This window comes from Spea bombifrons, chromosome 4, assembly GCF_027358695.1.
Source record: "Spea bombifrons isolate aSpeBom1 chromosome 4, aSpeBom1.2.pri, whole genome shotgun sequence".
Taxonomy (NCBI): domain Eukaryota; kingdom Metazoa; phylum Chordata; class Amphibia; order Anura; family Pelobatidae; genus Spea; species Spea bombifrons.
The window spans coordinates 23,648,676-23,666,221 of NC_071090.1; the positions used below are offsets into that span (position 1 = coordinate 23,648,676).

Sequence of the window (17,546 nt, forward strand, 5' to 3'; positions counted from 1 at the left end):
TCTGGTCAATAAATTATCCTAAAAAACATGAGGCTGTAAGATGAAAGCGGAAAGAATGAGATTGCATAATGTTGACGCATATATTCAGACCACACAGACTAAATAACATATCACAGATGACTGCGGCTCATCTGAAGTCAAGGAAACATCAGTACAGATTAAGAGCCTTGTTTTCATTACTTCAGGGAATAGCAGAATGTAGCCGGAAAAGTCTGTTCCTGCAGTATGTTGCCATCATCTATTCAGTTCCTGCCTAATACAGCAAGTTGAAAAGACACTTCTGGGCTCAGCGTATAGTTCTCTTGGGAGGTAAAGGGACAAGAGGAACGTGTTTTTATAGCACTTTATTTTCTGTCTCTTACTTGACCTGCCATGACATTTTCAAATGCAAACTGTTAGATGTGGTAGTGAAGTGTAGAAAAATAAGACTATGGCTTTGCAAAAGATTATTCAGGGAGGAGAAATTCACCTGTCAATCCCCCAAAGACACATGTTCCGAGTTTGGGATTTTGGCAAAAACAAATAAAAAAGGAGAACATTTGCTCAAGAATATGATTTGTACCAGAATAGTATTTTGCATCAAAATTGTTACACCTGCATCAGCATGAGAGTTGCACATGCTCAAGTAGAACAAAACATGGGATGCAAAACGACTTCTTGTCAACCTTGCTGAACACTTTGGCAGCAATGTGCTGCACAGACACTGGGTTATTCAGCAGGGAAGAAGGAAATGTGTTTCTGCGTCGAAAATATAACTCCAGCTTTCTATGTGGTCCAAACCAGTTAACAACTCAAAAATATAATATAGGCAAGTAGTCAATGTATAATGTACACATTTATATAATCAAAACTTGAGTGCGCAAAACTGTCCGCTTTGGGACATCAGATCATAATCAGAATCTGGCAAAAGTCCCAGATCTGCTGGAACAGTCCTGACAACTGGGCTTTTATCTCAGCAGATATCCTGATTATTATGGCTGTCGCCTGCCAGCGGTGCTTCAAGTACAATGAATGAATTGTGCACGGCACATGCAAAAAATAGAAGGTGGGGTGTTTGTCACAATGTCACCCACATATTGCTAGATGATCTCAGATGTCCTTTGGTGTGCTGGGAAAGGGACCATGGATATTGTGAAAATAAAATGTGAAATGTTGTTGAACTCACAGCTTAATATTGAACTACTAGGAAAATGTGGTCTTCTTTCTCTACAGACAAATTGACAGGAGCGTCGCTAGGGGTAAGCTAAGGGGGCCGAAGCCCAACTGTTCTGGTGGACAGCAAATATTCCGACTCCAAGGCTCAAGTGTACTTCAACTTTGGATATTTGAGGCTGCCCACTGCTTCCTGCCTTAGCCCAATTGTAGGTCCATGCTCCCACTTTACATGCACCCATGTTGCTGTATGGTGTTAAGAGTGCGTTTGTGTTAGTGTAAGGTGTAAGTATGAATGTGTTGGTATATGGTGTTAGCATGTGTCTATGTGTGGGCATTAGTATATAATGTTAGCATGATTGTGTATCAGTGTATGGTGTTACAGGGGCGGGGGGAGTGGTGTAAGTGGGAGAGAAAGTGTGTGTATATATGTATTTATGTATAAGGGTTAGAGTGAGTGTGTGCAAATATCACAGCCTCCCTTCCAGCTTCACAGGACACTGCAGAGACAGGGACACTTTGCTATTGCTGAAAGCTGCTATTGACACAAGTGACATTGCTTTGATAAAAAGAGGGAAGCCATCAACACACAAGTTACAGCTTATGGAAGATTTCTTCTGCTTTTATTTTAGCTGGTGTCACTTTTACACACATCACATGCATATATGCAAAAAGCAATTGCAGAAAAGGTAGCCTCTCCAAACTAGTAAGAAAAAATAATTTTATATCTATACATTTGCAGGATGAAAAGCCGACTTTTCTGAAAGTCACTAATCGAATTCCCAAGGAATGAGTGATGCATTACATATATCAATTAGGTTATTAGGATAAGCCTGTTATTGGCTCCTAAGAGATACAATCGAATTACACAAACCAGGGGTAGCATAGTCAGCAATTTCAGACAAGATGTGAAAAAGATAAAGGAACAAAAACTGATTGGCTCGAAACAAGGTCATGAAAAAAAGTCCCAGCAGACATTAGAGAATGACTTAAAATAACAAGAAACCTAATAATAAAGAGGCAGAAAACTATTATGAGCACATTCAAATGTATACATATCGCATTAAATATATATTAATTTAATGGGGAAGGATTTGTTGTGAACCATAAGGTATTGTTTACTAGGTCCAAATATACAGGGGTTGCAATGTTTTATCTTCTTTTAATGTACTGGTCCATTTCTCTTTCTGACATGCTCACTCTCTCACACTTGTCATGGAGATGATATGTAGTGTTCTCTAAACCCGCTACTGTAGCCAGGAGGCTAGGTGGCAAATGCTCAATACATTTAAAAGTCCCTTGCAGCTGCTTGTGTCTGAGACCCCTATACTTCGTAGTCTAGCATGCAAATCTATGATTTCTCTGGGAAAGACTACTCTTCTTGTAGTATATGCAGACAGTGCCAATCAACATAGAAAAATAAAAGTGCGTTTTGAAGAGAAGCAGTGTTTCCGCATTACACACTTTCCAATGTCCAATTGTTATACCGATGAATTTCCCCTAGGAGCTGATGCCCCAGGGTGTTCTTCCTCCAGCTCCTTAGGTGTGGAGTTACTTTGGGACACAGAGCTAAAGGGATATGGGGGCATGGCTAACCCGTAATAGACTAAAAAAAAAAGAGAAGAGCATTGGCAAAGATAGAGACAGGGAATCAGTGGACCCCAAAAAGCACTTCCCCAAAGACCATACTGCAGACTCAATGATCAGCTCTGATTCAAGGAGCCTCCAGAAAATCTCATCACATATGTCAGTCTGCCATGTCAGATTGAGCAGATGCATTAAAACGTAATATGTTCGAAGTTCTAATTATATACATCTTTTTATGTAATGGGCCTTACACCTTTTCAGAGATCAGACTCAAAACTACACTGTGCAATTATAAAAGTGAGTGATCTATAATATATTTCTTCATGCATTCTTCTTCTTAATTCTTATTTATCTCTGGTTGTTTTGGAGATACAAATTGCTTTTACATTGCTTGGCCTTCCAGCTATCTTTATATAATCCAAAACAGCACTTTATCACACTGTATAACACAGGAAACAATCAAATGTCATAAACAAAACATAAAGAAAGCGTCTGGTTTAATATACACTTTTGTCATCGAGTACAGTTCTATGCAAGTTTTATATTATTGGATTGTCTCTGGAGTCTTTTGTATGATTGCATCTGTTAGCGGGCATCCTGTATCTCTCTATCTTAAGAAGTTGATCAATCTTAATTCATTTTGTCATGTGATTTGCTGTTTCATCTCTGAACATTTAAATAATAGAAAAAAGTTTGGCTAACTGTGTCTCAGTTCTGCTTTTTTCAAAATGACTAAACAAATGTATTAAAATGTTCTTCTATGTGGGACATTAAATAACTCACCAACATTAGTTGAACTGCAACGTCCATGATCCTAGCTGGCCACCACTGGGTGACCAATGAAAGAAACCTAACTTTTCACACCCTCTATTAGAAATTTAATGTAATATGCTTATAAAAAAAAAACTCAGAGTAAGTTAGAATTATGAGAATCTAGATAAAAAGTGTATATTTGGAGTATGGCATTATCTATTATGGAAGCTGTCATTGCACCACTAGGTATGTGTGTCATCATTATACATGGGATTTCACTCAAAGTCTCCATAAATCACAGACGATCACCTGGCTTCTGGGTCAGTGTTTAAGATAAATTAACAGAACGTGAATCAGAAAGAGGAAGTCGGTTGATCTTGAAAATTGCTGCTGAATCACCAAAAAGCCTTAAAAAAAGATAGCAAGCTGCTTCATTTCGATTGACTTTAACGGCACCATGTTTTCAGAGAAAAGGCTACACATTCTTATTTTTCTCTTTTTTTCAGGTCATTATATTCCCAGGCTAGGAAATGCATACGTTATTCATCAGGGGTATATATTTAGAGACCTGAATAGTGTCACCCCACCCCTGCAAACCTTTTTGACTAGTGCCCCTCTTTTTAAGTTGGACCTTATTTTAAGATATAAAATGATGCAGGCCTGTACCGGCCATCGGGCAAACTCAATGTTCCCTCCCATGTATCATTATTGTTCCAGATCCCGCTCTTTAGTGTGCGGCAGCCAGCTAGATAATTGCTGCCGTATGCTTTAAAAGTGTGGCATACAGCTGTGTGTATCCAGTAGATGCGGTGGGTTTGTTATTTTATCAGCAGCTGGCCTTAAAGTGCCACCGCTGACTTAAGTCTCCAGTTTGGCTCTGACATGATAGAACACGTCTCAGAGTAGCACCAGACAACTACTGGATCAAAATAACAAAAATACTAAAATATTGTGCTACCCGAGGTATAAAAAACATACTTTGTATATTAAGTGTGGCTGCACATGAAGTTTGTCAGTCTGATGAGTTTATTGGCATTTCACAAAGAACCGAAATGAACCTTGTTACTCCAATATGTACGCTTAGATTGATTTCATTCATTTGATGAGCCTCTAATACTATTTCTTTTTTATACTCTCAATGAACAAATATGCTTTTTATAGCTTTTGTGCTGCAATATTTTTTGTATTTTTGTAGTGTGGAAATTCCGCATGCCCCATCAGATCAGTGATACGCAACTCTTCTTATTTACTATGCGGTTTATCCATTCCTGATTATATTTACCATGGATTTAAGTAAATTCTCAAAAATGTGGTTATCAAAGTCTTATAATACTTTTTTTTAAAGGTTATTTGTATTCCATATTGGCCGAGAAGGTTTCTTGCAATTATTTTCCACTGTCTACCTTTTCTTTTACAATAAAAAGGCTAAGTCTCTTTGCTATTGTCTGTTGATTGAGTTTCAGTGCCTTAGACTGTTAAAGATTGTGTATAAAAACTGAATATACAGAGGGATTAGCAAGAATGTAATAAGCCATGACATTGATTGGCAGTTTCTCAGAAATATAGCTCCCTATTTACAAAACTTGGTAAACCCAAAGCCTTTTAATATGCACTCCGTAATAAAAGCGAAGAGAATCAGTATGTTTAGGAGGGGGTTATGGTTGCCATTAAACAAACAATGCTTGAGAAATGCAGGCTTTTTCTCTCAGTCAAACATCTGGGATTCACTGAAAGCTTTCTGGTAACTAATGAGACAGCACAACAGGATTCACTAGAATCCCGATTGTAAAATGTGGACCACGCTCCACGGAACAAACAGATTGCAAAGGGGAGCAATAAAAACAATTTTAGGTTTATTAGTCTAAGTTAGGGGGCAATTCAGTTGGATAATACGTCTTCACACATGGTGGATTTAACAAAGAGAACCTTGACTCGTTAAGAAGACTAGGCCCGTATATATGAAGTTGATATGCTTCAAGTTTGATCATTAACAGAAACCGGTTTAAGTTCACAATTCCTTATCTTTTTCTCTAGGATTGTTCTGTGTGGGATTGTTCGGGTAATACAGAAGGATATTGTTTCCTTTTATCGTTTCATATAAAGAAAAATGTATGCACTTAGGAATATCGATTAAACAAATTACACCAGACGGATGGCATGGTGACACTCAACTTCATGTATTTGCCTTCCTGAGGTGAGCAGAGCAAATTATTATGACACTTGTAAGTATGTGATCAGAACAGTATTGTTATTACTACTATGAATGAATTTGTGTTGGCCCCCATTCATCAACTAATGTTTCTTTAGAAAAAAAATAAGAAATATAGAAAAATAATTTAACAAAGACAAGATTGAGCTACTGTCCCGAAGCTACTTTATTATAATAAAAATAGCCCCATTTGTAAATCCACAGAAAGGAGATTCCTCAAAATATTATATACCGGTATATATACATATATATACCATTACATAAGTTATGGTAGGTAAAGGTGATGGAAACCCTTCCATTTAAATTTAAGGGGTAGTAGAAGTATTGTTAAACACTCATCTACAAACACCAGACAACCCAGAAGGCTTGTTTTTCCCTCAGAAATCTCACGGTGCTGCCACAACCACAAAGGATTCTGGGTAGGGACATGCAAATAAGGTCAACAATTATCACCTTTGCCTCTATATCCACTTTATACATGGATCCCTTGAAAGTAATTGCCCGCTGTACAAGACAGCCTGTTGCTCGACAAATCTCGGGTAAGAGGTGCAGTAGCCAGATCACCACTCATGGACAGCTGTTTCGTCCTTCATGGGACTCGTCAGCATGAGGTTGTGATACTGGCTTAATAGTTGATAGCTAAGTTTCAACTATTAAGCCAGTGTCAGCGCTTAGTTTCTGATACCAGCGAACTAACTCATAATGATAATGCAATTTATTTAGAGAGGATTCCAAAAATATACACAATGCCTGATACTGATGAAATACAATGTAATACATGCTCATGTTGTCATTAAACATTATCCACATCTGGGAAGGTGTGCTGGCTGCACTGTGATTCCTTGGCTATTGATTTAGTATGGCTTATTCCAACAGTACCTGAAGATATTATTCAATTTTTACCGTCATATATTTTAATCTGCGGCATACCTATATATCTATATATATATCTATCTATATATATCTATATTGCTAGGTGGGCCTCATCTCCGCCATCAAGCAAAATAAGACAAATATTATTTGCCACACAACACAGTTTGGTTTATGTTTTTTTATTGTTGTTTTTTTGGGGTAGTTTGTTACATTTGAAAACAACATCCTATTTATTTTTCTAGAAATACATATTTTGTAACGGAAAACAGGACACATCCCATAAGACTAAATGTCCAGCTTTTCCTCATAGGTGTGAAAAACTGAATAATGTGTGGAAATAGATTCCCTCTTCACTTGTGAGTCCTGGTCTCCTGAGATGTGATATTATGATCTACTGTGACAACCATAGAAACAAAATCAGAACTGCCTTGTTAAGGCGCAGGTGTCTTAAAGGAACACTCCATCCTCTAAACCTAGTATAATACGCAAATACATGCTTTACATCAACTGCATTGAACTTCAGTGAGGTACGAAATGAAACCTCGGTTTAATAAATATAGATATTGTTATTGGAAAGCTGCACAAAACTGGTATACAGGGACATCTGAAACATATTCCTATATAAGAATACCCATGAACTGTAAAGGAATCTTTGTCAGCAAAGCAAATACAACATGGCCGCCAAGTATTGTCAACTCTTCAGGAATGCTTTCAGTAGCCCCTGGAAAGTTTTTCTTGTTTCAGAGAAATGGCTCTGGACTTATATAGCCAAGTTTTTGTAACGTCTTCTAAACTTTGCCATGACTTCTGCCAGTGCTTGATATTCAGAGATGGATTAACCATTACTGAAGAGGGCAGGAAGTAGTCTGATGCCAAAGTGGCCCACAATGTATGCATGTGCGTAAGAGTAAAACACCTTTGACACTGGTTTTTGCAAAAATGCATTAATATATTAGTATGGATCATTGCAACTGTGTTGCCTCTGTGGAATCCATTGTGTATTAGGGTGATAATTATCAAAAATTAAATATGTGTTAAAGAAAACATCATGGTTTGGATGTAAGACACGTGATCACTTTATAGTCGCACGACTGCATGCTGCTGTGCATACATTAACCATCTTCTTACACTTCTCCGTGACTGCAAATGTTTCAACTTGCAAATCCTTCCATTAACCCAATATCTAGTTAGATCAAAAGACTTAAATATTTTAATGAGGCATTCTTTGATCATTTTCCATTCTTCACATTTTACAAAAGGCAAAAGTTGGGAGTGGAGATCTATAAAATATTTATTGAGCAGCTTTTGTTAAAAGTAAATGTATCAAAGCTAAAATGAGTTTATGTTTTAAACATATCCACGCTCCGCTGTTTCATTTGCCTTGCTGCCATTTTAGTTTGATAAAAGAAGTGGAAAAATTGAGAAAATTAATATTTTCATTGAACCGTTCCATAAGAAGCTGAGTTGCACACTTTTAAGTAGCTAAGCCACTTTTAGAAGCATTGGAGGTAAGCTCAAGAGTTGTGGTTTTGTGTTTGTATCCCAAAAAAATAATGTTTGCCCCGACAGCATACTCCTTGGTATTTTAGTATTTTATTCCACCGGCCACCTAAGCCGTAGCAGTGCAGTTAGCTACGCTAAAGGTGCTTTTCCAGTTTGTTAAACATTAATTGTACTCTCTAGTATGTTAAGCAAATAAACGTTAGCTGAACTATTATTTTGTTCTTTGCTCTAAAGGTTTTATAACATGAAAATATCATAGTGACTTTTGGGTGTCTATGGCATCAACCTATCAATTGCGACCCTTTTTTTCTGGGAATTTCTAAACAGGTGCCAAGACTTGCACTATATATTGAAGATGGAGTCTTACCATTGACTTACTTCGTGGCAAAATGATATAAACAATAACTTACAGCAGCCGTATGACATTGAACACAGTTACTAACTTTATCGTCTAAGTCCTTCACATATAATTTGCAAATCTATTTATTTTCTCAAAATGTATAACTTTGCATTTGTCAACATTAAATCTCATCTTCCACTAGGCTGCAAATCGCTCCAATTTGACCAAATCCCAGGAAAGTAACATCTAGTTCAGACTGTATCACCTTAACCAATGTCGTGTCATCTACAAACAACGATAAGTAGCTTTTAGTGCCCACTGCTAGATCATTAATAAAGACATTAACCCCTTAAGGACAATGGGCGGTCCCTAAACCCATTGAAAACAATGCATTTTGAGCCCGAACATGTACAGGCTTTGTCATTAAGGGGTTAAAACAGGGCTTGACAAATTTGTTGTGAATCTAGGCACCAGGTAAAAAAGTTAGGAGCCAGGATGTTTTTAAACCAACAGTTGGTCAGGAGTGATCTGATCATCACCGGCCCACTTACTAAACTCACAGCGTTTGACCTGGAAGCACCCTGGACTTTCAGGTCAGTGCTGTTTTTTTTTTTAACTCCTTCGATGCTGATATTCCATTGGAGCACAGCATTGACTGATATTTAGTCCCCACAAGTTTGTGGGGACAAATGTTAACCCCTGCAATGCCACGAATGTGTCGTACACAATTGTGGCATTGAAGGGGTTAACACTGCACTGTCGCTCTCAGGTAGCAGGGGGGTGTTGGGGTTGGTCTCCACACTCATGTGGAGACCGAAGAACCCTCTCCCCTGTCCCTGAAGCTGCCTCTGGCAGCTGGGACTCAATTGCTGGTCTATAGACCAGCCATTGCAGGGGGGAGTCTCTTTGATGACTGCTGTAGGCTTCCATGCCTACAGGAATCATCAAAGGGCTTGTGGGGGCTCATTTTTGCTGTTGCTGGTCTGCCTGGGCTTCCAGGCAGACCACCAGCAGCAGAGCCCCGTACAAAGCGGGAATTAACCCCTAAACGCGGCATTGAAGGGGTTAACGCTGCACTGTCGCTCTCATGGAGCGATCAGGCAGCAGGGGGGTGTTGTGTCAGGTCCCCACACTTGTGTGGGGACCCAATCAACACACAACCCCCTTCCCTGAAGCTGCCTGTGGCAGTTGAAAACACGATTGCTGGTTTTGCAGCAACCGCGTTTTCAGCCTGCAGGATCACTCCGTGGGAGTGATCTCAGGCTCGGGGGCGGGCTCGGAGTGGCTGTGCTGTCTGCCCAGACTCCTGGGCAGACAGCAGCAGCAGCGCCCCCGTGTGGTGACTCAGCCTCTTACATCCACAATTTTTTCTGGATGTAAGAGGCTGACAAAACCTAGGCGCCAGGACAAAATTCTGTGTCGCCATGGCGACCTGGCGCCTGGGATTTGTCGAGCCCTGGGTTAAAAAGCAGCGGACCTAGGACAGAACCCTGAGGAACCTCACTTAGCACTTTATCCACTTGAAGAAGTTTGCGTAAGCCTACATCTTTTAATTTGTACAGTTTCTTTTATGAGAAACTTGAGCTGGATCAAATGCTTTTACAAAAACACATCCACTGAAAGACGATTATATATTTTTACTAATTTCTTCATAGAGCGCAATTAGTCTGACACGATCTGTCCTTCATAAAACGATGTCATCCACAAATAATTTCTATGTCATCTAGATACATGGGCAATATGAAAGCCTTATTAGTTCTTAGCTAGTCTACTAACATGTAAAATGTAACAGCCATGGAGAGTATATTTCTTTAATTTAAAAATAAGGTTTATATATATTGATAACAATCATTTAAAATTTTAGTCTCCAATAATTATCATTTGTCCCTAAAAGTACACTAGCACTGTTTTATAAGCTATATAAAAATGAATAATTTTAACATTTACAAAAATACTTTGGGTTAACTGTAGACGAAAATCAGAATATGTGCCTCTAGAGGATACTTGCATGGCGAGTACGTTTTGTTCCAGACAACTGAATCATATACTGTGAAAAAGGCGCAAAGGATTCTGGATGTGTGCATGTAAATGAGCAGAGAAAGTTACTTGTAGGGCAAAGTTATTAATCATGTCTTCTCGTGTATAGGGCTTCAATTAAGATTGTTGATAAAATTTGAATTATGAAAAGGGATCTAAGGATATGTCCTGAAATGATTATATCCTTATTCAAAGTATCAAGATTTGAAATTAAGGTTGTAAGTGAAATGAACGACTCTGTTTTGAGACAAGAAGGAGCTTTAACAATAAAAAAAACCTGTATCTAGTAGGTGGAACAATCTGGCTCTAATGCACAGGGGACAGTACCTGACCTTTATAGTCTTGCAGCAAATAGAATCTGCATTTTTATGTATTGCATATCCATGGAAAAGGACAATTTAAATTAATCTGTAAAGTTGAACTCTACTGCGCTTATTTTTTTTTCTTTATTTATCTCCATGGCACACTAAGCTAGTAGCCCCTATAATTAATCATATGACAAAGACGTCCTTGACGCAAATGCATGCATTTAAGAAGCTATACTATTCTTCTATACAGCCTACGTAGAGATGGGGCCATCGTCTTGCATGTTAAGTATCAAAATAGCTTGAATTAAATAATTATATGGAATAAGTTATATAGCTTTTAAATGCACATGACCAGGCTATACTGCTGCCATGATATATACATCTAGACAATCATTTGATAATATACTTATATCTACACATATCATTCTATATTTAGAAATATGTTACAATCTTACTTAAAGCTTGACGTCACCTATATAAAACCTCAACTGCAACACAATAATCATGACTAATTTAGACCGAAGGGAGTAAAAAAAAAAATAATATTATATATATATATATATATATATATATATATATATACATATCTATAGAGAAAAATACTCCAACTTGAGTATGAGATGGTTGACAGCATATCAAGAGTGGATTCAATATTAAAACAATTACTTATAAAAGCTACAAGTAGAATGAGATCAGTTGGATATGAGATGTTTGATCAGCCAGTACGAAGCTTTGTGCATTATGGTTAGCGATAATATACATTTGTTCCTATGTTTTAGACCTGCAGTATTAAACAATCACAATGGACACATTTTGTATCAGGATTCCTTCCTTGCTGCTATGTTCTCTATCTGGTTTTTATCTGGCATTTACAAGAAAAACACATGCAGTGCAGTAAAGAACTTGATCAATACTTTGCTGGGCTTCTTTAGTCTGAACATTCATTTTTAACAAAATACTTAAGTTGGGCAAGATGAGTTTAAAATTCCGTTGGAAGGTATACACCAGCAAAATTTTGCCCAAAGTTCTACAATAAAAAAAAATGATCATCAATAGAGTTGTCCCATCAAGGTTTGCCTCTTCTAACATCGTAACTACTAAAGCGTACTGAAATCTAAGGCTATGGTTACTGTTATATAGTTACGCTGTTTATTTATCATTATAAACAAAAGGGATACTTTTATTTATAACCAAAAAAGAAGCATGTAAAAGTCGTATTATTCCTGAAAATTTATGTAAGAAAGCAAACAAACTGTAGGACATGATTTATATAGCAATGTCCACGAAAGAAGATCATAAAAGTTTAGAAATGAGCCAGCCTTAATGGTAGTAATGCTGATCGTGTATAAACAAATATTTTGGAAGCCTAAAATCTTGGCTCCCTTGATGGAACAAAACACAATGGCAACTTTGGCAATATGTTGTATGAGAATAAAGCGATATGTGCCTCTTTCGGTGCCCGTCGTTTGCCTACCAATGGTGCAGTGCTCCCCATTCCATCCCTCTCTGCATTCACATTTTCCATCTTTGCAAGTTCCATGTTCGGTGCATCGAGGGTGGCAAACGCGTTGGTCACATGCCACCCCAGTCCACCCTTCCTCACAACGGCATGCTCCACCAATACAAACGCCGTGAGTGCCACAGTCCACTGAGCATACCTCTGTAACATATGTAAAACAACAGTGTACATTATATAACCAACATACATTTAGAACATTCCAAGACCTTCAAATGGAGGGTGTATGGATAATGGGTAAATGTGAGCAAAATCAGTGTCTATGCATCCACCATAATTGGTAGAGCTGGTGAAATAAATCTCTGTAAATTTAAAAGACAGCTGAGTGAAAAGGTGATAGGGACAGAGTGGAGAAGGGATTGTTAATTCTGGAAAAAGCCATGTTTTGCTATTCTGTGTAGCCCCATTCTTCTGTGGGAATACTCCTATGGATAGTGGTTCCTTTATGCAAGGCTTTCACCACCGGGTCTAACAATACTGGACTATAACTGATAACTGGATTATTTTTGCTGCATTGTTTGTGAATAAACCACACTAACATAGGTGGAATAATTCATCTTATTGGATGTTCTATCAAATTGTTGTATGCTAAAGGCTTTACATGGCTTTACAAAACAGTATGTAGCACCAAAAGGTCATCATCAAATCCAAACCCTATATCTATCTATCTATCTATCTATCTATCTATCTATCTATCTATCTATCTATCTATCTATCTCTATCTATCTATCTATCTATCTATCTATCTATCTATCTATCTATCTATCTATCTATCTATCTATCTATCTGTCCCAGTTAAGGCTGCAGCCCTGTTGAAAGTCTAATTTTTGAAAACCAGTTCTACCAGTGGGCTATTTCTCTGCCATTGCTTGAAAGCTTTAGCCTTGCATATCGTGAAAGTAGGATGACACATATAAATGAAGCATATTACATTTTTTATTGAGATCAAGGTTGTGATTAATTACCAAGCATAACAGTTCACTCAATCCAAGGAAAAATTAACAATTCATATTTAATGAAATGGCTATGGCAGTATAAATTACAGTTATTTGTCTTTTTTAATCCTCATTAGTTATATTAATGTGAAAAGGACTGTAATACATTTTAAAACCGTTAGAAATAGTCTTCTTACCAACAGAGCAATCAGGACCCATCCAGTTAGGATCACAGCTACACAGACCTGAGTCGGTGAGGTATGTCCCATGTCCACTGCATTGATCTGGACATTGAGTTCTGGGTAGTTCGCAGTTCTGGCCACCCCACCCTGGACTGCAGAGACATTCTCTGTTCACACAAACCCCGTGGTTGGAGCACGTTGGGTCCATGCAGTCACCTATACGTACACAAAAGCTTAAGTAAGTGATGATGAGCAGGTTTCTTTGGAATCTATGACCAATGCAAGGTATTTCACAAACAATTGTGTTATAAAGAAAAAACAAATGTAATACATATCCAACATGAAATGTGTTTCATTTTTTTAAATTGTTGTTTAAGTTTTGGCTTCTGATGACCAGAATCTCTCTTGAGTTTCTGCAAGCCCCTAGACTAACGTATGTATCCCATTGAGTGACAACCATATGCGGGTGGCAAACTGGGAAGCCCTCTGGTTTTTTTAAACTATAAAATTAAACCATTTAAGTCATTTGCTGATATTTCCTAGCCTATGTCAATCTAGCTGAATGTATTTTAATCACCATCTCATCGGAGGATGGTATGTGGTTGGCATGATCATGCAGGAAAAAGGGTAATGTTGGCAAGGGATGGCAGAAAGATACGGTGCAAAATGATGACACTGGGGCTGTATTTACTTTATAACAGAATATCCTCTTTAAGAATATGATGTCATCTATGCCTGGCCACTGCAAAAAGCACTTTCCTGTCATTTACTGTACCTAAACAACACATGTTATGTTAGGGAGGCCTACAACATTCCCTTATAGATTCAAGGTTTAAATAAATACAAGAACTTGGATAAGGAAAAAACATATACTATACTGATAAAAATATAGCAATCATTTAACTATTGTTAGGTATTATTTAAAAAATGTTAGTTAATTGATTACCTTTATTGATTACAATATAATTTAACCATCTGACAATTCTGCCTATAGCCTAGTAACAGCATTTTAAAAACAATCTGTTTTAATTCAGGTCACATCCCCTCATTACCCCTGAGGATACTTTACTTTTATTATAGAACATCATTTTTTAAGCCTGGGACTGTTAAAATCTGCGGTTGAACAAATTTGTCAAAGGAGGAGTTTCTTCTGACTTAGCTCCTGAGAGCCTATAAAGTATATACATTTTATATATATATATATAATTTATTTATATACATATATTTACACTTTATTATCAAGGTATTAAAAACACATATTAGAAGCTGGACCTTTGTTTTATTCTATTAAAAAAAATACAATAAAGATGTATCTTGTGTCCCAAGGTTAAAAAAAGAGGTCAAGGTGTTCTCTAACCAATATGTACTGTGAGCCAGTGATGAACCATGAATTACATTTATGAAGTTAAATGTCATTGAAAAATGAGTTGCCCATGAAACTAGCAAATACAACACTACCAAGTTAACCTAATTTGTCAATTTCACTTATGTTCCCCCCACAACGGAGTGCAAAATCTGACAAGTGTTACATTTCATTTTCCTTTGCAAATTTGTTAATAGAGCAGCAGTGTTTATGCGGCAGAAAATATGGATCCTATTGATTTCAATGTCACTTCTACTTCAGGTGAATTGTTTGGATACGAAATAACTATGATGAATATCCCAACTAAAAAGCTAACTTAAATAAAAAAAAAAATTACAGCTGATTCAGAGATTCCAATTCCATTTTGTTCTTGGATAAGGGCATATGAGTGACGCCACTTTATTATTTTTGGAAGACTAATCAATACATGAAATCACACCGTTTTACAGTAAAGTGTTTAAGTTTGTTTTCTGGCTAAGACGAATACTGATAGAGTTATTGAAAGCAGAGATATAAACTAAACGAAATATTGATTTAGGCAATTATTTAGATTAGGTCAAAAATATATATACGCAGTATGTACAATGTTATGCGAAGGAGCAGCTTCTCTATAAGATTCCGTGCCACTGAATACAATATAATATGGACTCGATCCAGAGTTTCACTTAATACAGGACACTTCATAAGATGCCATCCGTCATTACCTCCAGTCTTCAATCGAAGTGCTTTTGGCAGAAATATTCTAGTATATTCTAAATGACTAAAGTCTACATTCACTATTTTCAGGCATTCTTATATATATATATAATGTATTCGAATGCAAAAAAACAGAATGTTGCAGAATCTTGTAATACCTTTTTTATTGGACTAACAGTATTTAAAATAATAGACGAGCTTTCGGGAGTCCTCCCTTTGTCAAGTCAAAAGCATTTCTGACCAAGCAAGTGAAAAACACAGTTTAAAACAGTTTAAAACTGACCAGTACATCTTCTGATACAGGGTTAAAACAGGGGTTAAAATAACAAGATAGAGAATTTGCAGACAAAAAACTAAGAGGGTCGTAAATAGTAAATAGTGGCATATACTGCACAGATAAGGCTGGGGGGGGAGCAGGGGTGAGCATGTAGGAGAGAGAGGGAGAAGGGAAAAAAAAAAAAAAAAAAAAAAAAAAAAAGGCACAGGTTATAGGAAGTTTTGATAATGAGCTAAGAAGCTCAAATCCACATTAAGTCCTCTGTTTTTACAATCATAAAAATGTATCATTTTGGCTTCAAATGTCTTTCTTTCTTGGGTGTTTTTGAAATGACCTCTCAGTGTTTTGATTTTGAGGCCCAAACCGGTCACTCCATACATGACCTCAAAATCAAAACACTGAGAGGTCATTTCAAAAACACCCAAGAAAGAAAGACATTTGAAGCCAAAATGATACATTTTTATGATTGTAAAAACAGAGGACTTAATGTGGATTTGAGCTTCTTAGCTCATTATCAAAACTTCCTATAACCTGTGCCTTTTTTTTTTTTTTTTTTTTTTTTTTTTTTCCCCTTCTCCCTCTCTCTCCTACATGCTCACCCCTGCTCCCCCCCCCCAGCCTTATCTGTGCAGTATATGCCACTATTTACTATTTACGACCCTCTTAGTTTTTTGTCTGCAAATTCTCTATCTTGTTATTTTAACCCCTGTTTTAACCCTGTATCAGAACATGTACTGGTCAGTTTTAAACTGTTTTAAACTGTGTTTTTCACTTGCTTGGTCAGAAATGCTTTTGACTTGACAAAGGGAGGACTCCCGAAAGCTCGTCTATTATTTTAAATACTGTTAGTCCAATAAAAAAGGTATTACAAGATTCTGCAACATTCTGTTTTTTTGCATTCGTATACACTGGACTAATACGGCTACCCCAAACTACAGTATATAATGTATTGAAATGTTCCCTTAACATAAGGTTATTTTGCTATTTACCATATAGTTTACTCAATCTACCCAAATCTTAAAATTGTATAGCCCATATTTATTTATTTATTATTGATTTTTTCCCCCTCAAGTGATTGATGAGCTCATGTTTACCAATTTTTCAGAGGTATCTAATTTTTAAAAAATATTGCTCTAAAACGAATGGTAGAAGAAAATTTATTTGAGGAAAAAAGATAAAGCTTCATTATAAAACTTTGTTTTTTTGGCAGATTATTTTGGGAATGTGTCCAAAGTCATAAGAATAACAGAATTTGAGCTGTAGTACCTCTTTTAAAAAAGTAAACAGAAAAAGACTTGCAAATAAAAATGATTTCCAAGGAAAATCTGAATTATTATAATTGTGCCTCTGTGTATATTCATTGTCTACCTTTTACTTTGGTTTTAATGCAGTGTAATCAAAATGATATGGAGCAGGTTCCTCAAATGTTCCTCAACTAAGTACTCACATTACTGAGAACTCCCTAAATGGAAAGTACCCTTGTAAATATTAACATCAAATTCCAATGGCTGCTCCGGACTGGCGATCTGGTAAACCGGGCAAATGCCCCCATCTGGCCATCACCAGTCCAGCCCTGCCAACTGGTCAGAAGAACTGCATGAGTACACGTACAGGCTGAGAAACACTGTTCTAGAACACATTTTTCCATGCAATCTTATAAATGTCAAATGATGCGTGGTACAGAACCAACATAGCCCATGTGTTTTTTGCGAACTGGGATCCATTCAATTCAAAATGTTCAGTGTCATCCTTTACTTATTACTCCTGACACACAGGTTTAACCTGTGTCATCAATCTGAGAAGATTTCTCATATC

The 17,546-nt window shown here is 37.0% G+C and overlaps 1 protein-coding gene across 1 annotated transcript in view; it reads right to left on the reverse strand.

Moving 5' to 3' along the window:
• The window catches only part of TENM2 (teneurin transmembrane protein 2), a 418,814-nt gene that overhangs the window by 92,440 nt on the left and 308,828 nt on the right, over positions 1 to 17,546 (reverse strand). The window contains exons 11-12 of the mRNA XM_053463637.1: positions 13,411 to 13,611; positions 12,237 to 12,422 (exon numbers count right to left, since the gene is read on the reverse strand). Of these exons, the coding sequence (XP_053319612.1) occupies positions 12,237 to 12,422; positions 13,411 to 13,611 (387 nt within the window). The remainder of the gene's footprint in view (positions 1 to 12,236; positions 12,423 to 13,410; positions 13,612 to 17,546) is intronic.